Source organism: Dicentrarchus labrax, unplaced genomic scaffold, assembly GCF_905237075.1.
Source record: "Dicentrarchus labrax unplaced genomic scaffold, dlabrax2021, whole genome shotgun sequence".
Lineage (NCBI taxonomy): Eukaryota > Metazoa > Chordata > Actinopteri > Moronidae > Dicentrarchus > Dicentrarchus labrax.
Genome location: NW_026136702.1, coordinates 26,130,757 through 26,155,164, shown reverse-complemented (window position 1 = coordinate 26,155,164; position 24,408 = coordinate 26,130,757). Strand labels below are relative to the sequence as shown.

The following is a 24,408-nucleotide window of genomic DNA, read 5'->3' as shown; positions in this document are numbered from 1 at the left end:
ATCACTGCTTTAGACTGTGACCACCCGGACTATTTCAAAGTCAGACATTGCTTTGCACTTCATTCCAGACTTCCAGACCCCCTTCAGGAACCTGGAACCTTAAACATTTTATGATTTTAAAAAAAGACATAGATCCATGGGTTTGCCTTAGCAATTCTCCCTTCCCCATTAACTCTAACCATCAGATAATCAGATATTTTCACTCAGTGCTACTAGATTTGCAGTGGAAACGGCTCCAGATCGCCCTAAATATCTAGTTTGGGTGAAACCCTCCTTCGGTGAAATCCTTACCCAAACAAAGGCTGGACAGAGGCTGCCTGTGTTGTGTCAGGGAAGAGGTTTTTAGTTTCTAGCAAGGAATTGTTGAAAAGCTGTCAGAAGGGTGGGGGTGTCTGGTGCGCCAGTATGCGACATTCTTTGCCCTATAGACTGAACATTAGCATTCATCATCTGTCCTCACTTGTTGTGAGGGACCCCCCGCCATCATCCCCTCAAATATAGAGACACAGTCCGAGGACAGCTTTTTAGAGATGGAAGATCCTTTTACCATCACTTCACTACTTCCTCACAGAGATGCAGTTCTCAAATATTAGTTGGAATAAATTATTTAAAAAGATTTTAACCTTCAGTTGGCCTTCTCACAGTAAAATGCATTCGTTATTGCCAGGCCAGAGCCATTCAGTGCATGCTTTAGTGAGATGGAGCAGACTTCTGGTCAGGGTGATGTGAGACTAGGCTTTACTAACGTATGCTGCCCTTTTTTCCACCCAGGCAGTTTGAGGGCTGGTTCAGAGCTGGTGCCAAATCTGAAACCAGTTCTTCATGTTTCAACAGCCAGAATACCAGTTCTTGGCCAGGAAAACTGGTTGTAGACCGGCTGCTATAGGACCAAGAACCACTTACATCAGGGGCTGGGGTGCCTTGTGGCCAGCCAGCTATTTATTTCTTAGCTGTTTAACAAACTACTAATTTCTCACATAACTTAGCTAGCATAACCTAGTTTTGGTGTTTAGGGAAAAGCTGACCTGATGAACTACCTGTTTGAACAACAATGGAGCTCTATAGCACAGAGGAAGAAGATATATCAGGCTTTGATACACACACGTGGCTGTGGCTCAGAGGCAGAGTGGGTCGTCCCCTAATCGGAAGGTTGTTGGTTCAAAGTATCATTGAGCAAGATACTGAACCCCAATCCCGATGCTGTGCATTGGTGTATGAATGCGTTAAGGCTTAGCGTTAGTGTGAAAGTGCTTTGAGTGGTCCGAATACGCTATACAAGTACAGGTCCATTTACCATTTACACAGGACATTTCCCAATGTGGGTTCAATAAAGACTGTTTTCTCTTATCTTACACAGTACTTGCTAGTAGTTTTTTTTTTTTGTAGTTTTTGCCCCTGATCCCCATTTTATATATAGACAGAGTCCTGATCCAATACTACTACAGAGTAGGTTATAAAATAGCTTAACAAACTCTCTGTAATCTTGTTTTGCTTTGCAAGTAAATCACCTGCACAGCTGGTTTTCTTCATCGTGTTTTTCTTCCTCTTATGGCATTTAATGGCAGACTAGAAAATAGGCGTATATGCTGAGCCGTCAAGTCCAGAAGAATTGCTGCATCTTGGTAAATGAAAAACAAGTACCATCAAGTTTTAGCAACAACTGTCTTTCTTTCTCATTACATACCTAGTTTATTGTGTGCTTGTTTTGCACTTCTTAGATGTATTTTTGATTAATTTGATCAAATGAATGTTAGATATACTGTGATATACTTGTATTATGGCCATATACGGTAAATCAAGATGACTTAATTGTAGGGGTGGGTAAAAATATTGATACGGCAATATATCGCGCTACTTTGCCGCCCGATACAATATCGATTTTTCAACTCCAAAGATGGATTTTTTTAAAGAATAATGAATCTTGTTTAGACGCAATGTGAATACAGTACGACGTCCGGACCTCCACTCCGGTAGATGGCGCCGAAGAGCGACTCTGCTGTGCTTGCCTGGCTTGTACCACTTATAGCGTTCCATTTGTCTTCGGGCATTACAAGTCGGAAAGAACATGGACGCCACCAGTGCAGCGGCTGTGTTGTTATTGTTTGTGGATCATCTAAACAAGCTCAATGTGAAATAACATGTTTTTCTACAGAAACACTAACATTTCAAGTAATTCCGTTATTGCAAGTCTCACATTTCAATAATATTTTGCCATTTTTGCCTATTTCAACAAGTGCTGTGGCGTTTGTCTCGAGCCACCAGGGGCAGTAGCAGGCTAGTGTTATTGTTAGCTACATTAGCCTATTTAGCAAACCAGCTCGAAAACAAAACTTTACATTGTATTGCACGCACAACACAGCACTTGTTGAAATTGAAATAGGCAAAAATGGCAAAAAATTATTGAAATGTAAGACTTGCGATAACGGAATTACTTGAAATGTTAGTGTTTCTGTAGAAAAGCGTTATTATTTCACATTGAGCTTGTTTAGATGAGCCACAAGCAATAATAACACAGCTGCTGCACTGGTAGCGTCCATGTTCTGTGAAATTATTAAAAGGAAATTAATAATTAATAAATTAATAAAATGGAGAGGCTGTTTTGAATGAAATAGCTTTGACTCAATTTGTCCTCTGATCAATATCATCTGATGTGCATATACAGGTACTTGTGTTTTCATCCCTATTTATATCACAATATCGTATAGATTTCCAATTATATGTGTATATCGTATTGTGACCAAAGTATCGTGATACGTATCGTGAGACTCTTGCCAATACTCACCCCTACTTAATTGGATAGATTTCACAGATTAGATTGTTTATTAAAGGTATTTTTAATAATGACAAAGCAAGACTATTAATCTTTTGAAAGAAGAAATAATATTTCACTTGCGCATTAAAGGTTGTATCCATAAACACTAAAAACCCACCTCTTACATTTAATACTTTCAGGGTCTTGATGTTATGGATTCATATTGCTGACTTAATGACACTTCTATGGTTATATATATACATTGCCACTTTTGGCCACATAACACACAATTAGGATTATGTCTTGTATATTCTTCAGCAGATGCATTTTACATTAAATAAATCCAGGAAAAGTATAGTTTGCATTAGCCATGATAGTCACATTTACTGGACAGACTAAAAAATAAAGAAATAGCTATAAGCACTGGGTTTCAGAATCAATAAAACAGAATTTCTGGACTACTCTTACAGAACAGCACAGTAAATCAGTCACAAAAAACACCATCAAATTGTTGTAATTTCCTATTAAATTCAAATGAAATTCAGATATCCCACCAAACTAAAAGCAGTTCAATCCAGTTTTACCCAGATCTCACAAATTAGTTCCTCTTCACTTCAGGTGCTCTTAGTGAAATGGCCTCCATAATCCCATCATACTCCTCTCCCAAGGAACAGAGATAACACTAATAATAGCTGACCTCCATCTGTACAAAAATACTGTGGTCGCTCAATTAGCCTAGAAGATAAGTTCATGTGGCTTTTCTGACAGAATTTAAAGACTAATATAAATCTCATAGAAGTGTACAAATTAACTGTGAATGTTACATAAAAGCATGAACTTAAATTCACTGTCTTTTCACTATGCATGTAGCTTGTAATAGATACCTAATTGCATGAGCAATTGATGGAAAGTCCCTAAAGAGCAAATGGTGCCTTCACCTGGAAAATAATTATTTAGCAGACATTCAACGTGCTGAAACTTCCATATTTGATTAAAATACAGATTAATGGCCTGATCCCTGCAGCTATTGCTGCTCTAAACAAAGGGACGCGCGGAGTGTGTTTATTTGATTGTTTGTTTGTTTGTTTTTCTTTGTGGATTTGTTAATTGTGGATGGCGTGTTTCTTTGTTGAGTGTATGGTGTTAGTATGGTGCAGTGATGTGGACATTAATTTCCCCCTTGGAGGACAATACATTGAATTGATTGATTGACTGATTAATAGTACATGTACTTATATCTGACTTGTGTCCTCCCAGGCGTTGGGAAGGCGGGGACCCTGGTGTGTCCAATCAGAAGACTCCAACCACCATCCTGCTGACTCCAGACAGGAAGTTCCACAGTTTTGGCTACGCTGCACGGGACTTCTACCATGACCTGGACCCCAGCGAGTCCAAACACTGGCTCTACCTGGAAAAATTCAAAATGAAGCTCCACACCACTGCAGTAAGGACACAAACACATTGAACAAATGCATAGCAGCTCTCCAGCTCACTGTTCTAGCAACCATTCCAAGTAGGTGTTACCAATGATCCTAACTAAGGTTCTGTTCCAGTCACCGTGCTGCTATTGTGCATGTTTGTTCACTGGAAAGGCTCTGCTACATTAAACGAACAGGACCTTAATTAGTATCATTGGTAACACTTGATTTTACCCTACTATATCATGTAAAAATGGAAACAGCGGCCTGACACTCCAGCCTGTCTGCTGGGGTGTTTTAATCAGACATGTTAGCAGTATTAGAGCACTATGTTAGCCTGTTTATACCGGTCTTTTATTAAAACCCCGAGCTGGCCTAGTAATCATTTTCAGAGATCACAATCAACATCTTATTGTGGTAGTAATTATAACACACACCACCATGACAGAATAAACTTAGGGTTAGCAAAGTTCAGTATTTCATCCTTTTTATAATGTCTTCTTATAAAATGTTTTCTGAGCAAAACTGACTGATTAAAGGATTAATATTCTCTGTTTATCTCATTGTCAACAAATCTTATGTGCAGACCCAAACCTACAATTTATTAGTCCTACTAGCAAGTATTTTTCTTTGTCAAAAGCATGATATATCTTATTCCTCCCATGTTTCTTCATAACCATGAACACACACACATTGTAGTTAATGGAAATTACTGAGTTACCAGTTATCCTTAAGCTTGATGGTGGAGCTAGAGGGAAGTTCACTGGTTCACCAGAACCATTAGGAAGTATCGTCTGGTGACCATGAACATTTTATGGCAGTCTGGCTGCTGGCTGTTGACATATTTTGACTTAAGTTGGACCAGTTATTTAACTGACCCTTCCTCTGTCCCGCCCCTTTTGCTTTGTGCTTCAATAGTAATTGAGCCTTCCTGTACTTAGATATGCTATCTGCTAAGCTTGTCTGTGTTGAAAAGACAGCCACATTTTGAAGATGGTTAACAGATTAAAGCAACATAGGCCAATATCTTATGTTATCTAGCTAATGTAAGGAAACCGCTTGCTAATTGTTAAATCGTTAACTAGCTTTACATGTGAAAGCTAATTTTAAGTAGATAACTTACATCATTGTCAGTTAATGACAATGATGTAAACGACACGATATACACCAATCAGCCATAACATTATGAGTAGTGGGTGAGATATATGAGGAAGCAAGTGAACAAAACTGCAGCTCTTGATGCACGTGGGGAGTGAAGGCCGGCCCCTGCAGTCTGATCCAACAGACGAGCTACTGTAGCTCAAACTGCAGAAACAGTTAATGCTGGTTCTGATAGAAAGGGGTCAGAATACACAGTGCAGAGCAGTGTGTTGGTATGGGGCTGCAGAACATTATGAGAACCAGGGTGCCCAGGTTTGTTATGGCTGATTGATGTATGTCACCTTTATATTTTTAACCGTCTTCAAAATGGGATTGTCTTTTCAACATAGCATATGTAAGTAAAGGAAAGGAGAAAGTTAACTGAGGATCTGACCAAGGCTTTCTATCAACTGTTATTTGAGCAAAAAGGACTGAGAAATGTTCAATTGACGACAACTGTCGACAAATCAACATCTTTAGGCCCTGCCACTAGGAAGAAAACGAGTATACTGAGCAGTGTAACATATCAACAGTATAAAAGATTCCACATATAACTGGAAATCTAGACCTCATATCCTCTCTTCATATGATGACTAAGTCTATGTACGACTACAGTGTTTTGATTGTATGTTCTTATGCAGCTCTAACTTTGATGTCTTCTCCCTGTAATCAGAATCTGTCCATCGACACAGACCTCCACGCAGCCAATGGGAAGCGAGTGAAAGCTCTGGATATCTTTGCATATGCATTGGCCTTTTTTAAGGAGCAAGCATTAAAGGTAACATACCTCTGTCAACACTTGGATCTTCTTTTGTATTCAAAAATATATATCTGACTAGCTGATACCTTGTGACATAATGAATAGCTCAGGAACATGCAGTTCATCAAAGGGAGATGAATAGTAAAGGACAAGCATAAACCATAAATCACTATAATTCTGTCTGTTGGTTGTGTTTGACTTTTTCTTCTGCAGGAGCTGAGTGATCAGACAGGCGGCGATTTTGACAACAATGATGTGAGATGGGTAATCACTGTTCCTGCCATCTGGAAAATGCCTGCAAAACAGTTCATGAGGGAAGCTGCCTATAAGGTAGGCTAAAAAGCTTCATTCACATTTCTACACTAACATTTTTTTCCAGTTGCATTTCTAGTTTGAACCAGTTTGCAAATGACTGGTTATATCATGTCCTCTAAATCTTGGAGGTCATTGTAACAATATACTGAGAATGGCTGAGGACAGGATCTAATGGTGAAGGCTATGTAAAATAATGTCTGTGTTAAAACATTCTCTATAGATAGAGGGAGAGAGGGCATACTCAGGGCTGCTGCAGTGCCTCACAGTCAAACGAGACTGCCATACACACCGACAGTGACCTATGCACTGTGGTAGAGGACATAGAGGGAGCCAGACATTCATCAATATAGAGACACAAGGAGACACAGAGAAAAGATGGAAGTAAGGATGACTACCACGAGTGAAAGAAAAACACAATAATAAACCCTCCATACTGCAGTTAACCTTAAAGGCATACTAGGTGGGATTTTCCTAAAAATAGAATATATAGTCTGAGGTCAAAGGGAGCAGATCTCTATCTCTGCCTCTGTCTCTGCCTCTGTCCTCTGCCACAGCACTTAAACCAAGTGTGGAGACGGAGACTGTGGAGTCCGTTTGACAGAGGGCGGGTTGAGTCACACACAGCAGACAATGCAGCTTCGGCACAAAATCAGGCAAAGCGCACCTTCTGCAGGATTGTGTGCAAGTGCTTTAGAACATAACCACCTTGAAACAATCACAAAATAAGATAAGATAATAAGCTCAACAGCAATGGAAAAGGCATATTACACAATTTAAACAATGTGAAAGGTGGTGGATCTGTGGTGCTACAAATGTAAATACATCTTGCATGGCCCTTGCAAGTGTTTTTCTCATTTTCTCATTACTGCGGAAAAACTATTTTGTCATCACAACACTAATACTGGATGGAAAATCCAGTATACTAGAGACTTGGAGAATATTGCTGTATGTTATGAGAAAGTAAAGCTGTTTTTTGCCTGATCTTGTATTTTCAGTGGGAAGATGCTTGTCATAAAGGGGCACAATATCTTTGCAGCAAGTCTCAAAATACTTTTATAAACCGGTACAAGAATCTTAAAATGTATCCTAAATCTAACTGGTCTAGTTGTGTAGTTATGTTCCTTATATGCAGAAAGGTTGGATCATTATCCATGGTAATGTATAATAAATTGTAGGCAGTGGCTCTCTTTGCTCTTTTGACATTTTGGGTCATCCAATTTTTTTGTTAGAGATGCAGGTTTGAAAATCTTGAAGAGGGTTCAGGTGATGAGAGTCAGCAGACATAAATAGTTATACAGATGATGACTATGAGTCAACAAAGACTGGAAAATAGTGCACCCAGGACAGAACCTTGTAGCACCTCATATGAAGTTTCCAATCTTCAGTATAAGTAGGTAACAGAGGGTCACAAATAGTGTTTAGCCCTCAGAGGACTCATATGGGGTGATTTGCAATTCTATAAACTAACCCTGCAAAAGATATATTATAGTATGTAGGCAAAGGATTATTAAATGTTCTCACTCAGTGATTTTCAAAATATGGTCAGGAGGAGGTTAGCTCCACCACTGACTGTCTGGGTTAATTTGGAGTGTGTATTTCACACTAACTAACGTACTAATCAATTATATACACAATATACTACACGTCTCACTCCCAAGTCGTGATACTGTAATACTGCCACTTGGTCGTTGCCCTTCAAAATATAACGTAGGTACCCATCTAATGTAATTTCTGGATGTGCCTTAAAAAGAGTGGCAAAGTCCACATATGGAGGTGGTGGTGGATTGATGGCCCAAATAGATACAGGACTTTAACCCAGGAGGCCACTGTTCATGTCCATACCAAAAGGAAAATTGTACGCACGTAAGTTAACATAATGTACCTAAGTTACGTCAAGTACTTAATGTAACTTACAATCTTTTTTTTGTAAGTATCTTCAGACCATCACTGAATGTGGACACCTGGGTGTGGCTGTCTGTAGTAAAGAAAGAGGGATGGGGCTGGAGGAGGACAGAGGAGAGATAGAGGACAGCTCTCATGGGTGGGGGAAGCAGTGTGTACATGTGTATGTGATTGTGTTAGTGATGTGAATTTTCTGAGAGAGGGGATTGATGAATCTCACTTGTACATGCCCTCAATGCTTTATTGTAATTTCAACCTGAATGGCGTACAAGCCTTTTTCTTTCTCTTTAGTTCTCTCTTTAACAGTGAGAGCCATATGATAATATTTGATTCCAATACATTAGAAAACTGCTGTAATTGAGTTCTGCATGAACATGAATAAATATGAATACCACCTGTTCATGCTGACTGCTGAACCCCTGACATTGAAAGGTATATTATCCCATGCCCTTCATTAAATAGGCATCCAGGAGTTGTGTTGTCAAATATAGGCTAAATAAAAAATAAATAAAATCCATATATGACAGTTCCACCAGTTCTGTCATCATAAAAATCAAATTCATGCTGCTATTGCTGTCGTTTGTTTGTAATTGCACATGGAAAATGTTTGCCAGTTAGAATGACCATATCCAGCTACTTTTGCATTTATGCCCTTTGGATTTGGGTCTCCCTCATTTAACCACTGTACTGTGTGGTTCAGAGATGTGAGTGCATCATTTATTAACTCAGCCATAAATGGCTTGAAGAAAAGGCTGGCAAACAATATAAAATGTACTTATCTGCCCATGGAAAATGTTTATTGTTGCCAGAAATCATTCACATTTGGGAAAGAGACTAAAAGTAGAAATATACAAATTTAAGGGCTTAAAAGAATAATAATATCCTAATATCCTTTTATCCAGCCTAAAACTACAAATAGTTATTTTTACATTTCTGTAAAAGCGTTTGACTTTTGACTAAGAAGATATGATATATTAGTTATTAAGCTTTAGAGATATTGGTTGGTAGGCAGAGCATTTATCCCTTATCATGCGTCCCACATATTTATTTTTTCAAAAGTAAAACCAACGCAGGACAGATGCTTTTCTAAAATCTGGCTTTTATCTAGTGGCTGTGAAGAAAGCAGGGAAGGCTGTCATCACAATGCTGTGTTATATGTCAATCAAACTGCGCGCGCACACTAATTCTGAATTTCACCTGACTGCAAAAAACATATTGGAGCCTGACTAGCTAATAGTGAGTGAGTGAGTGAGTGAGTGAGTGAGTGAGTGAGTGAGTGAGTGCTCATAGAGACCAGGAAAAAACAAAAGCACCACATTTATATAGCTATACTCTATAAGTATCCATCTTTACATAGTAATCAAGTACATGTGTACCTGTTTAGACAATACATCTATTATAATCCTTCATTATTCAGTTCAAACATGTATATTCACTGGAATCATATATATAATTATGTGCCATACACTTTTATATCTTTTTATTCAACCCTTTCCAAGTATTTTCCACATATATATTATGAGTCTGGACAGGCATGGATGTAAACAGCCACGGGGTAGTAATTTTAGTTAAGATTTCTGCTGTTTTGCTGCTGTCATGCCCAATGATATTCTGTTCTGATCACGTCCCTGGTGCGCGTGCTAAAAGAAAAAGATGAGGAGAGGAAGGGGAATGGAGATACAGAAACAGAGAAAAGGAGGAGAGCTTTCAGCTGTTATCTGCAGTGTTGCTGGAGGCAGCGATGGAAGGACGAGCTAAGTGTAACACGAGGTAGAGAGAAAGCTGGGCGTTGGCAGTGACTCAGCATCAGGCAGCGTAGATGTGATCTGTTTTGATTGGCTGTTCGTGGAGGACAGAGAGGGAGAAAATGAACGAACAGCAGCACACTGTAACCACTCCTCCTCCTCCTCCTCCTCTGATCACATCATCCGTTAGTTCTCCTGGGGCCCTGACACAACCCACAGTCTTTTCTCCTGCACTTTATTCACCCCTTTTTCCTCTGATCCATCCCTAATACCACGCACCTCAACAGCAGCTATTAATCAGAACGCTGAATTACGGCTTACGGTTTATTATCTGTGACCCTTATGACACATTTTTGGCTTTCTGTGTGATTAACTTTACTTCTGGGTGAATTAACATGGTAATGAGATTATGTGAATACTATACCTTAGTTCAGATTGAAACAACATTTTTTAAAGATTCAATTCAATTCAATTCAATTTTATTTGTATAGCGCCAATTCATAACAGAAGTTATCTCAGGACACTTTTCAAATAGAGCAGGTCTAGACCGAACTCCTTATAACATTAATTACAGAGACCCAACAGTACCACCATGAGCAAGACCTTGGCGACAAGGGCAAGGAAAAACTGCCTGTTAAAAGGCAGAAACCTAGGACAGATCCTCCGGCTCTAGGTGGGTGGTCGTCTGTCTCGACCAGTTGGGGTGAGAGAGAGAGAGAGAGAGACAGACAGACAGACAGACAGACAGACATGTATTAAGACATAACGGTATATACAAATAGTCTCCCACTTCACTGAAATGTCCATTCTCAGTGTATGTGCACTGTGGGAATAATGTTGGCAGTTAGAGAATGTGACTGCAGGACCTCTATATCTCTCTTAGTGGACAACACAGTCAGCATGAACACAGGTGCCACTGTGTTGTTCACACTGCATCACTTTTCTTATCACACAACCCTGAACATGTAATGTCCCAAATAGGGCTGCATGATATGGTGAAGAAAACGTTATCATATTTTAGAAGTAAGCAAAGTTGGTTAAAGTGTATTTTCCTGTCTGTATTCTGTCCTTTTGCAGTCTGCTCTGGTGTCCCGTGAAAACCCAGAACAGCTGATCATCGCCTTAGAACCAGAGGCCGCGTCAATCTACTGCCGCAAGCTCCGCCTCCACCAGATGGTGGACCTGTGCACCCAGACCACCCAGAATGGCTTCAGCCCCACTGACAACGTGGGGAGTGGAATGACCCAAGGTACGTGATGCTGATTGTTCTAATAGCTTGATGATGCTTTCATTTTCTTTTTTTTATCACCTCTGACTTCACTGATCATTCACCATGTACACCCCTCTGTTGTTAATGGTTCTGAATGTGTGTGTATTCAGTGTCTTACTATGACAGCATTGACATTGTAACACTGTTTCTCTTCCTGTTGAATGTTTCTTCCATAGTGTCTCCGGGTCATGGTAAACATGCTCTCTTTTTAAATTCAGACAGGAACTGCATGGTTCAAAGGCACAATTTTTTATTTCTTTCTAATCATCACATTGCATCTTGCATTTGCTTTTCCCAGATTCTACCCTATACAAAAAGCACATCTTCATTTATAATGGGACTAACTACCTAAAAACATTAAAGGGTGACTTTGGTATTTTCCACCCTAGACTTTGTTTTCCATGTTTTTGTGTCAAAGTGAATGGGGACGAGTTTTGAATTTGATCCAGTACTGAGTGAGAGCGCTGCACTGTCAAATACGTCCACTGACTGGCTCAGTTTGTCATTATAAGTGTCTGAGAACATTATGAATAGAACCCTAGTAAAAATGTTAATATTTCTGGTACCTTTCACTTGAACTTGTGTGTAAAATCTCCTCTATGGGCATAGGGTAAAAGAACCAACAGGTACACCACCAGTCTTCTGAGAAGTCCGCTCTTCAGGTTATACTCTTATCCACAGGGTTGGAGTGTTACTTTGAATTTTGTAAATTTCATCTGATTACTAATTACCTTTTATAACATGCAGCCAGTAACTTAATCCTAGTATCACAATATTAAAGTAATGTTACTTGATTTCCAATTCATAACAGAAGTTATCTCAGGACACTTTTCAAATAGAGCAGGTCTAGACCGAACTCTTTATAACATTATTTACAGAGACCCAACAGTACCACCATGAGCAAGACCTTGGCGACGGGAGCAAGGAAAAACTGCCTTTTAACCTAGGACAGACCCCTCGGCTCTAGGTGGGTGGTCGTCTGCCTGCTTAACCGTATACTGCTTTCCTCTCACTCAGTACTGGACCAAATTCTAAATTCCATAAAAACATTAGTCATTTCAACTCAAAAACGTGAAAATAAGGTACAGGTTCAAAAGTACCAACGTTACCCTTTAACATTATAGTAATGTGTACTTATTGTTGTTTGCATCTGTAACTTTGCGCAACAAATGTAACAAATGAGCAATCAGCATTAAACTAAACTATTTCACTGACCCACATTGACACCTAATAATACAATAATTATGTAGACTAACAGGAGAAAGTTAGTACGGTAGCAGTTGTATATAAATGGGAATATATTACTTAGCAGCTGTTATTTACCAGCATGTGAAACAGCAACAGCAAAAACCCACCTCTCCTTCCTTTTTTCACAAGTCTGTCACAGATTTTGTTCATCACCACTTCTAAAAATGTGCATTTACAAGGTTCCTTTGGTCTAACCTCTCATCTTCAATCACAGTGTATCATTCACATGCATGCCAAAGGTTTTTGTTAGCTAAAGTAGACCGCTATGTTAAAAGCATTAACCTTGTTTCTATTTGTTCGTTCTCTCTCTTCTATTCCCTCAGATATAATTGTGTTTGTTCATGTTGCCCTTGATGGTATTTCCTATGAAAAGCACCTCCATGTGAATATTATAGACAACTCAATATATGTTCGCATGTAAAATAAAACCAGAACTAAAATTCACTTTGGACAATGGACAATACGGATTTTCCTTCATACCCTTTATACTTTTTTTGCCAGTATGGACATGAAATAAGTGGTATTCAGTACGGTCTTTTAGAATGTCTTAAAATTCTTAAATTGAACCTGTTAAACCTACAGAAACCCTATAGTCCAATAACAGATAAAAAAATGACGATTAGTCAGGAACAACACAACTTTAATGTGAATAAACAATACAAGACATCTATCAGCACAAATGTTTATTGGCTCTGGGCTCTTACACTGATCTCAGATCTCTTTGCTCTTTTCCCTTTGTTTTATTTATTATGTCTTCATTGCTTTGGTCTAGCTTTATAACTGTTGTTATGTTTCCTCTGTTGTCTTTTTGTTGTTCACAGTGCTTAATGTTACTTCACTGGTTGGCCTGTGTCCTAGCTGTAATTTGACTTTTTTACTTAAGTTATGCCCATTTAAGTATGATCTTTTCCTAAACCTAACCAAGTAGGTTTTGTGTCTAAACCTAAACAATCAGTGACAGATTCACAACATTAACTCCTGAACATGGCATATTTATTCTTGCAAACTTGTCATCTGAGCTCTGCACATCCAGAAATGACACTAAAGGATCGACTCAACATATTTTGAAGTGGTGACCAAGCTGCAGTTTTTGACCAGTTGGGAGTGATGACATGTTGCCTTTTCATGTTTTATGTCCAGCTACAGCTAGTGGCTATGCATGTCCTTTTAAAACACATGCTATATTATTAGTTTACCTTGCAGAACTGGTAATGAGCCGTTTTAACTGCATTCTTATTGGAAGACGTTATAGCTTGAGGCTTGAAGCAAAGCAGGAGAGCATCCTGTAACACAGACAAAGATGTTAGAATGTAATTATTCCAGGAACAGGAATTGGGACATATTCCCTGGAACAGTGACCTAAGGTGCTTCCCACTGTATATGAAGACATCCCTAGTGTTTTCTGGCTCTAAACCCTAATTTTAGGTCTTAATATGTTCTTGTGCTAGCTGTCTAAAATAGACATTTCTTTGCTAAAGGATATTTTTAAATGGGTTTAAATGAAGACTTACAAAAGCACATTTAAGTCTACAATAAAGGATAAGCTACTTAGGCAAAATATGTTGATACTGATGTTAATTCAAGTCCTGGTTCTAGTGGAGGGTATGCATCTCACATGATCTATCTCATCATTTAAAGCATACAGTTTTACCTTTGGGCAATCCAACCTTGTTCTAGTCCAAAACTCCCGATCGCATGGCAGCTCAGATGGTACTGATTGGCAGGTCCACAGAGATTGCATCAGAGTGGAATGGTTCAATCAAGTCAAACTGTTTGATAATTTACCCAAGCATCACTGGGGCTGTGTATTGGCAAGAATCTGGAATATCTGCAATACGTATCACAATACAGGGGTTATGATTCAATATATTACTATACAGTAAGCAAGGTGACATAGATATATACTTTTTGGAAAACTTAACTTGTTAACTTTTCTATGCAACCAGAACACCCCTTAGTTTATGCTTACAACACTGCTATCTAGCAGTTGGGGGTTTAAACACAAAAGTGGATTGTGTTTTTGAGAATCGATACAATATCATAAAACAAAATGCGATGATACTCAAGTGTATCAATATCTTCTTACATCTCTAAGATATATGCTCGATATTCAACTAAGCTGGACGTTAAGTTTTATCATCCTGCAGTCTTGTGAAGGTCAAGGTTCATGAAGTTCTGCCTTTCATCATTCAAGCTATTCATTTTTAACCCAATTTTATAGTTTTTCATTTGAATAAAACTTTAAAACTGAACTCCTAAAATGACCTTAATATTTAATGATAAAAATTCTATTTTTATCTTTTTTTCTTGCAATGCTGTTTGAATATCAGGCAACCCTAGGTTGGGAATGGATGTTATGTTATTTCTTTGGTCTGAGCTGTCTGAGGTATGTGTTTAAATGCTACAGTGAAATGGATCTGAGCAGAGGAGACAGGAAGAGTTCTTTCAGCTCAAGTCTTTAGGTGTTTTTGGGAACACAATAGGAACAGTCAACTTTAAACCTACTGCTGTTGTTTCCCTTTGACTTTCCCATATTGGCCATTCCCACTGAAGCATCCTCTACCAAATATGTTTCCCTGCAATGTTGTTATCTGTTATGTAATGTGTCCTGTGTGACAATGTCCTGGCTGATATTGCTTTTTACTGTATATATTAATGTTACAGTAATACATTTGCAGTGACATGTTTTATTTATTTTTTTGTGATGGTTTTATTTTTCTTTTTGTAATAAAACTGCTTTATAGAAAAATAATTATTTAAAACTGTCTTGGGAGGAAACTGTTGTGCTTTTTATTGGAATGTTAGGTTGACGTAATGTTAACTGCAGACCTCTCTCATGCCCTCTGCAAAGCTCATTAGAGTGTTGGAGAATTGTCCTTCCTTCTCTGTATTGTTTCCTCTGTGTAGGAGGAAATGACCCTCTGACATTTACTTCTGCCAGGTCTTCCTGCTATTAGCCAGTCAACCTCAGGAATGAATGCATGAATGTAGAATTATGAACCTGCTGGGTTGATGCTGCTTTCTTGGCATGGTTTTATTTAGAAGATCAGATGTATTATTTCATTCAGAATTACCAGGTTAAATGAAGGTTTGATAAAGGTTATTGATCAATGTTTATAGTGGCGGCACACTGGCAGGTGTTCTATGTCTGTTTTAAACCCGTCACTTTCAATGCATGTTCTCACTGTGAGTAACATGATTGGTCACCCTGCTGTGACAGATGGTCCTAGAGGCATTGATTGCATCTTTTAGACTGGTATATACTCATATATATGTGTTATATAGTAATTATAAAAATCATCAGCCTGCCGCTTGCATCACACACCACTGTATGCAGCTTCACACTTCCAAGCTTCACGCCTTCATCACACTCACCAGAACATTCTCTCTCTGTTAACAACCAGCTAAGGAGCATGTCCGGCGCAACCGGCAGAGCCGCACCTTTTTGGTGGAAAATGTCATAGGGGAGCTTTGGTCGGAGCTGGAAGAAGGTAGAGTCTTTCTCTTCTTTTACCCATCTGTAATGATTTCCTTTCCCCATTCCTCTACGGTAAATGCTCTTGCTGTTTCTGTGCTGCCAATCTGTCATCCAGCTTTAGATATTAGCATTAGTTGGGTGCCCGGTTAGCTCAGTGGGTAGAGCTGGCGACCCATGTACCGAGGCTGAGTCCTTGCTGCAGCGGCCCAGGGTTCGAATCCGACCTGCGGCCCTTTGCTGCATGTCATCCCCTCTCTCTCTCTGCCCCCTTCCCTGTCTCTCTCCAGCTGTCCTATCTAATAAAGGCAATAAAAGCCAAAAAAAATACTTTTAAAAAAAGCTAATAATTAGCATTAGCATTAGCATGTTGTTTGGGGGGAGAACTATAACAATCTAGAGATTTATAGGAAATGTAATGTAATATTGACAGAACGGCACCATAGCTTGAAATTGTATTTATTATTTTTATTTAAATATGTATTTTTATACTACATTTTATCTTTCATCATATTTTCCTTATTTTCTTTCTTTATGATAATCATTCTGGTTGTACTAAAATAACTTCCTTCTAGCTAACATTTTTTGCTTAAAATAAAAAACATGCAAACTGTACAGAAACAAAACATTTTTTTCCCACTGTTCCAACAATCATCAATACCAGTTTTGTTCAAATAAATCCTTAATTCACTGAGTTTGATGTGAAAATATCCTGACGATGCAATGTAAATGCGCCTGTCACAGTATGTCTGACAGCATTATGGAACGAATCCCTACAGAGATAAACCTTTAGTTAAACCAGAAACATCTTGCTTACCACCAGACTCCATAGGAAAAAAACAGTAATTTTACATCATAGCTTTATTTGAAGTGGACAGAAACAAAATAAAACTCAACAAAACAGTCTTTGTTAGTCTTTCCACTGTTCCAACAATCACTGACTCTGCTTTGGTTGAGATAAACCCTCAATTCACAGAGGTAGATGAGGAAAGACACAGCCACTAGGGAAGAATTTATATTTTGGGGTTTTAGGATTGTGCTAACCCAGAAGGTAATAAGCAGGTCAGCTGTAGCTCATTAAACAGCTTAAACACTTAACCTGCGACTGTCAACATCAATCTGCTGAATAATGTTGACCTTCTTTAACCACCCTGCTAACAAAACACTGACTATTATTGTACTTGTAAGCTTGTAAGACAGTTACTAGTTGACTTTTAGTTTACTTTGTTTACTTTGTCTCTCCATGCCAGAGCCTGCTGGCTCTGCTGACAGTCAAACACGTCCAAAGACACATAGAAGCTGAGAGGAAGGGAGCCTATCTCATATATATATTCTTTTCTTCCTTTCAGTAATTAAAAACATGTAAATGTAGAAATGACAAAAAATGTGATTATTGGGGTGACTGTGTTGGACATATTAGTAAAGTACAAATGGAACTGCTACCTTTTTTAAAAGCCATTAGCAGAGCAAACCCACCTTCAGGTGCACACCCACATTAAGTTCTGTGACATGTAGTTATAAAGAAATTAAACCTTGAATGTGTTCCACTTTGTTAATCATCTGATGTCCAAATTGTCAGCTGCTCAACCATCTTGTCTTTGCCAAAGCCAATCCCGAGTCCCACTTTCTACCTCATGTAATTTCTCTCCATCACCATCATCACCTTACCACTGTGCTGTTGACACACAGCTACAGAAATGTGGGTCAGCAGTACTCTCTGGGGTCTGGTTCAGGAAGCCGAAGAGTCACAAAGAGTTGCCTCCAACCTCCCTTAAGAATGTTCCTAAACAGCAGAGATGTAGTTAAGAGGCTGACCGCATTTTGTGCATTCTCTGTGCAGGTGACCGTTATGTGGTGGTGGACTGTGGCGGAGGAACAGTGGACCTGACTGTCCATCAGATCCGTCTTCCAGAGGGACATCTAAAGGAGCTCTACAAGGCCTCGGGTAAAAGGACACATAACACTCTTTCCCTGCTTTATGCAGCTGAGGTTTCTTCTTACTTCAATTTGCAATCATAATACCTTCTTTTCCCAGGTGGTCCCTATGGCTCTCTTGGGATTGACTATGAATTTGAGAAGCTGCTGTGTAAGATCTTTGGCCAGGATTTCATCGACCAATTTAAGATCAAGAGGCCTGCCGCCTGGGTGGACCTGATGATTGCATTTGAGTCTCGGAAGAGGGCAGCAGCCCCTGACAGAACCAACCCCCTCAATATTAACCTTCCCTTCTCCTTCATCGACTACTACAAGAAGTTCAGGGGCCACAGCGTGGAGCATGCCCTTCGCAAAAGCAAGTGAGTACATGCAGAAAACCCTCTTAAACTGACAGATTAGAACAGGAATAAATATGTATAAAATAAAACTGAGGTTAGGTTATCTTTCAAAGCTTTATTATTTTATTTTCAACATCCATCTGTTTTATTTGGATCTTAAAGACCTGCAGCAGAGACAAACCTTCAGTTTCTTGTATATCTATTTATCATCATATAAATAAAGAAACAGAATAAGAAATGGTAACAAAAAATTCTGGAAAAGAGAACAGGAGCTGTTCGATTAATATGGAGACAACTGTTTCTGTTGTAGGTGACTTTGCATAGCACATTAACAGCAATCGGTCATCATAGTTTCCATTTTTAATGCTTGAAATTTAAAGACACACACATTCGATAGTAGTAAAAAAAAGAATTCAGTGTTTTAGGAAATATTTAATTTTTTCTGAAAGCAAGAAAAAAAGTACTGAGCTGTTGTCAGGAGGTGGTTAGCCTAGCTTAGAATAAAGACTGGAAGCAGGGGGAAACAGCTAGCCTGGCTCTGTCCAATAACATGTTGTATCTAATTTGTTAAATCTGTACACAAACAGAAATGTAAAAACTACACGCTGGAACTATTTTTTGGCAAACCGCAGAGAATGGCAAACCACCATGCACTTCTGTGCAGCGTCTCCAGCTATAGTGCAGTATGCAAGATATGGTCTGTGACAACAGGTTGTAGTAAAGTCCTCTTTATTGGCAGGCAAACAAGTGTCTCACTTGTTTAATCTGTACGGTAAATAACTGTAAAAGCTCTGTAAATAACATGCTATCTACAGGAAAAGAAGTATCTCCCTTGTTTAAGCTGTACAGTAAATAACTGTAAATGTTCTGTAAATAACCTGTTCTGTACAGGCCAAAAAGTATCTCACTTGTATAATCTGTACGGTAAATAACTGGAAATGTTATTTTATGAGCTTATTGGTGTTGGTTGGGTTTTTTTCAGTTCAGACGGAGTCAGGCTAGCTATTTTCTCCTGCTTTCAGTCTCTAAAAAGCTAAGCAAACCACTTCCTGACTCCTGCTCTGTACTTAACACACAGACGTAAGATTGATAAACGTACTTGCCAAAATCTTCAACTGATAGGTGGGCAAAGGTAGACCCAAATGCTTTAGTTCACAAGTAGTATAGAGTCCAGAGGATGGCAGCGAAGAGTGGAGGCAAGCAGGTGCAGATTAGTGATCAGGTAACAGTATATTAGAAGCAAGCAATGGCCCAGAACAAAGTAGACAGTCTGGCAGGAAATGAGTGGAAATTGGCTGGTTATGTACTGCAAGCCTGGTGAGGGAGATTTGAACCACCTGAGCTGGTTTATGGGGCAGTCAGGTGATCGGGACAGGTGTGAACATCTGAGGGCATCTGGTGTGTGGATGGATGGATGACAACACAAGGGCCTATGGAAGTGTGAGTGTAGCTGAAGGGTGGGACAGAGAGGCAGAATGGGTAAAAACAGGACTGAGACAGACATTGACTACGATCACATGCACACTAATTTTCCACTATTATTCCAAATATGACAGTATTCCTCATTTGATGACGGTCATGTAAACAGCATATTGTGTTTAGATATTCCTACTGAATTTCAGTTCCCAACCCTAGAGTTGATATTGTTTTTGAGTAATAATTATAGAAAACAAAGTTGAAAGAAAGTTGTACACTTGTTTCAAACTGAACTTATAAGCTTATAAAATGTAAAAGTATGTAAATACTGTAATTTTGATTAAGTACGTGTGTAAAGATTAAAACGGTAGTAAGGATGATGAACAGGGATCATGCTGTTGATGTCAGGCATATTCAATTGGATTTTGCGTGCCGACAGGAATCTTCCTGTTTACCTCGTGTCTCTGGAGCTCGATCAGCTGTTGCAGCCCTGCTGGTCACAGAGGTTGCGCGGAAGGGGAGGTGCATGTCTGGATAACTTGCGTCATCTGGACTGTAAAACTACCGGGTGCTGACGTGGGGAAAGTCCAAATGGCTCTCCTTAACGCCCGGTCACTGTCCAATAAGACGTTTATCCTCTGTGACTTTTATGACTCCCACGAGCTGGATGTAATGTTTTTAACAGAGACGTGGTTGCATAGCGGTGAATTAGCGCCCCTGGTGGAACTCTGTCCCCCTGACTCCAGTTTCTTCAGTTCTCCTCGACTGACAGGCAGTGGAGGGGGGTGGCCTCACTTTTTAAGGATCATTTTAAATGCAAACAGTTTCTGAAATTTACTGTGTTCACTAGTTTTGAACTGCAGCTTTTCACCTTGAATAATCCCTCTGTTGTTTTGGTTGCTGTTATCTACTGTCCACCCAAATATCATGATGAATTTATTTCTGAATTTTCAGACTTTTTATCCAGCTTCTTTCTGCAATATGAAAGGATTTTGATTGTTGGTGATTTTAATATTCATATTTGTTGTGATGACAAGGCTCTGGTTAGAGACTTTTTAAATATTAGTCTTTTAATCTCACACAATTTGTGACTGGACCAACACATCAGCGCGGACATACACTTGATCTAGTTTTAGGTTATTGGTTGTCTGTCTCGGTAAATGAAATCTCTGTGTTACCTGTTTTAGATCACTCAATAATTTTATTTGAAATTTTAATTCCAAATTCACTCATCCTTGGGAAAGAAACAAGGATAACAAGGTCATCTCGTTATATCAGCACAAGAGCTCTACATGATCTTACTATGGGTTTGCCGGATGTGGTCGATCCAGTATTTAATCAGGCTCTTTCAGTTGACCGCCTTACTGTTAACTTTAACAGTGCTCTTCGGGGCCTCCTTGACTCTGTGGCTCCAGTAAAGACTTGGAGGTGTCTTATAAAGAACCATACCCCTTGGTTAAATGAGGATGTACAAGTCCTTAGAATACCTGCAGAAAAATTGAACATCAGTGGCGTCACTCAAGGCTTGAAGTGTTTTATCATGCATGGAAAGACAGTCTGGCCAACTACCAATCTATGATGTCAGCTGCAAAAGCAGCCTACTATTCTAATTTGATTTCAAATAATAGGCATAATCCTGGACCGTTATCTGACACTGTTTCTCGACTCTCACAGCGTGTTCAGGCAGTTAGTGGTACTGACCTATCTGCACATGATTTTTATTGTATTTTAATGTAAGGGTAGAGGACATTTAGAGCCAAAATACCCCAGTCTTACAGTGACAAAGCAGAGTGTGTTGTTGCTTTGTCTATCTGCACAGGACAAGGCTTTTCTGAATTTGAACCAATTTCCTTGGCTTCTTTGAGTAAGGTTGTAATGGTGGCACGATGTACAACCTGGTCACTGGATCCTCTGCCTTCTTGGGTTGTCAAAGAGCTATGGCCTACATTAGGACCTTATGTTTTAGCGATCTTAAACTCATCCCTCCTCACTGGAGTCTTTCCAGCTTGCTTCAAAACTGCTGTGGTTAAACCCCTACTAAAGAAGCCTAGCTTGGATGCAGACTCCCTGACCAACTATAGACCTGTTTCAAACCTTGCTTTCCTGTCAAGAATGTTTGAGAAAGTGGTCTCAAATCAGCTTTCAAATTATCTGTCACTAAATAAGCTATTTGAGCCATTTCAGTCTGCTTTTCGGGTAAATCATTCCACAGAAACAGCACTTACAAAAGTGGTGAATGACTTGCTACTGTCTATAGATTCAGGGTCAACAAGTGTTTTATTGCTGTTAGATCTTAGCACTGCTTTCGATACGGTTGACCAATGTATACTATTGGATAGACTTGAGAATTTCTTTGGCATCTCAGGACAAGTGTGAGTGGTGAGTGGTTAAGATCATACCTGTCAGAAAGATTTCAATGTGTTTTATATGACAACATACTCTCTGAGTCCTGTGCCGTCAAGCACGGGGTTCCCCAGGGGTCTGTACTGGGTCGATTGCTTTTTTCACTTTACCTATCCCCATTGGGTCAGATTTTCCATTCTTTTGGGATTGCTTTTCATTGTTATGCTGACGATATGCAGCTGTATATGCCATTAGGTGTAGGAAGCGAGTCTAATACAGCTAAACTTGAGGCCTGTCTTGCAGCTGTTAAGAGCTGGTTATCAACAAATTCCTTGATGCTTCATTCTGCTAAGACAGAAATGATGGTTATCGGACCAGCAAACTGTCTTAGCCAAAAAAAACCAAAAAGACGATCCCTGTGATTAAAAGAAACAGCTCCACTTGGCCAAAGTTGGTGGAGGGATAGATTGAAAAAGCCATGCTGATGGAGGCCCAGCACCACTTACAATGAAACAGATTTCTTTCTTTGATAAAAGATGGCATTAATTAATGGTGATAGGGATGGGGCCGATCCGATCTAGTATCGGTATCGGGACCGATACCAGCGTAATTCACATATCGGATTTTCCCGATCCAACCTGCGGAGAAATCCGATATCAATGAGCCATGTCTCCACTTTAACGTTGTCTGCTGAAATGACTCCACAAGTGATTCCTGCTGGCCTGTCTGCTAGCTGGCTGCAAACTATGGAATGGATTTCCTGAACGAAGGCGCGGCTCAATGAGACACAGAGTTATGAGACACGCCCCCGCTCAGGAAATCCATTCCGCAGTTTGCAGCCAGCTAGCAAAGCCGTGATTCAGAGAGGCGGAAGCTCCCTCGCGTCGTACAACACTACGAACGCAATCAAACATTTAAAAAAGCACCACACGAAAGAGCACGAGGATTATTGGGTCAAAATGAGAACCACCACTTGATTGTTAAAGTAGTATTACAGTTCTTACACGATACAGGGCTATATATGAAAATTTGAAGACATTATCCTTAGAGTGACTTCCTGAGGAGGGCAGTAATACGCCTAGAAGCATCTAAACTGCCGGAAATCCATATGAAGAAGAAGAAGAGCAGGGGCAGAAAGACAAAAGGAGCTGTCAGGAATCACTTCTGGAGGCATAATAAATATTGACATGACAATCAATTTGAAACCCTTACAGTTGCATATTTGTTTTCAGGATTTCCTGTTTTTCTGACTTCCTTTTCTGACCTTATACTTACCTCAAGTTGCCTTTTGGGACATACATGCATACATACGTACATATCATACTTGCCTGTTGAGCGGAGTTTATTTCAGCCTCATATAAAATCAACAATAATGATAATAATATTAAAGCAAACAGAGCTCTGGTATCGGAATAGTATCGATATCCAAATTCAGGTATCGGGATCGTATCGGAAGTGAAAAAATGTGGATCGGTGCATCCCTAAATGGTGATATAACTTTTCTCTTCCAGCCATTAGAGTACAATAACGACTGACTTCTGGGACCACCATGGACTCTTTAATGGCCCTGTCTCATGTCTGTGTGGATTGTCAAAATCCCACAGTGAGGGACATTAAATATATGTATGTAGCTGAAACTAAAGTCCTCAGTGACCTCCAGGCTCCTCTGATGCCTAACTGGAATCACTCTCTGTCTCAGTGTGCTGGAAAGCATTGGGAGCGACCAGCATTAACACGATCACACACTTGTGTACACATTACATACTGTACATAAATCACACACATGGGATCAAAGCAGATGGATACTATAGATTCTTACAGGATTTATGATCCGACAGACAGACTACATCAGGCGGCAGAGGGAGATATCCCTGTAGGTCTCAGGAGACAGGTCTGAAGGGAAATAGCCAACAAAAAATCAATGACTATGGTATATACAGACCATGGCTGTCACTGGTCTCTGCCTCAAGTTTTCAAGCTGGGGAACACTGGCTAATCTGAAAATACCACATTTCTCTACAAATGTGCACCAAAACCAGGCTGCATAGATTGCTAAAGTGACAGTGTCCAAGTATAAATCTGTTGACTGGTTGTGCAAGGCTATTCCATACACATGTTCCAAGCACTGTGTTCAGTGTAGTGAATCAGTTCATTTCATGCAATATGAAGAGGAAGAGGGTGGTTCATCAATCCCTCAAAGTAGGATTGAAATGGTAGTTAAAGCTGCACTTAACAACAGTTTTGTATTGATGATATGTTGAGCATCTTTCAGAGAAATTGTCTAATCAGCCTCTTTTCCAGCAGAGGCAGCTCTGATAAACCTACTGTACACTATTTGTCCAAAAAGCAAA

General features: G+C 39.5%; 1 protein-coding gene across 4 annotated transcripts in view; it reads left to right on the top strand.

Moving 5' to 3' along the window:
- Positions 1 to 24,408, top strand: part of hspa12a (heat shock protein 12A) — a 76,321-nt gene that overhangs the window by 43,074 nt on the left and 8,839 nt on the right. For 2 of the 4 annotated variants that reach the window (XM_051423487.1, XM_051423477.1), the window contains exons 4-10: positions 4,010 to 4,196; positions 5,984 to 6,088; positions 6,284 to 6,400; positions 11,110 to 11,281; positions 15,955 to 16,041; positions 17,866 to 17,970; positions 18,061 to 18,319. In XM_051423487.1, coding sequence (XP_051279447.1) covers positions 4,010 to 4,196; positions 5,984 to 6,088; positions 6,284 to 6,400; positions 11,110 to 11,281; positions 15,955 to 16,041; positions 17,866 to 17,970; positions 18,061 to 18,319 — 1,032 coding nt within the window. Of the gene's footprint in view, positions 1 to 4,009; positions 4,197 to 5,983; positions 6,089 to 6,283; positions 6,401 to 11,109; positions 11,282 to 11,478; positions 11,494 to 15,954; positions 16,042 to 17,865; positions 17,971 to 18,060; positions 18,320 to 24,408 lie in introns of all 4 variants that reach the window. The other 2 variants (XM_051423468.1, XM_051423498.1) reach the window with 2 other exon arrangements.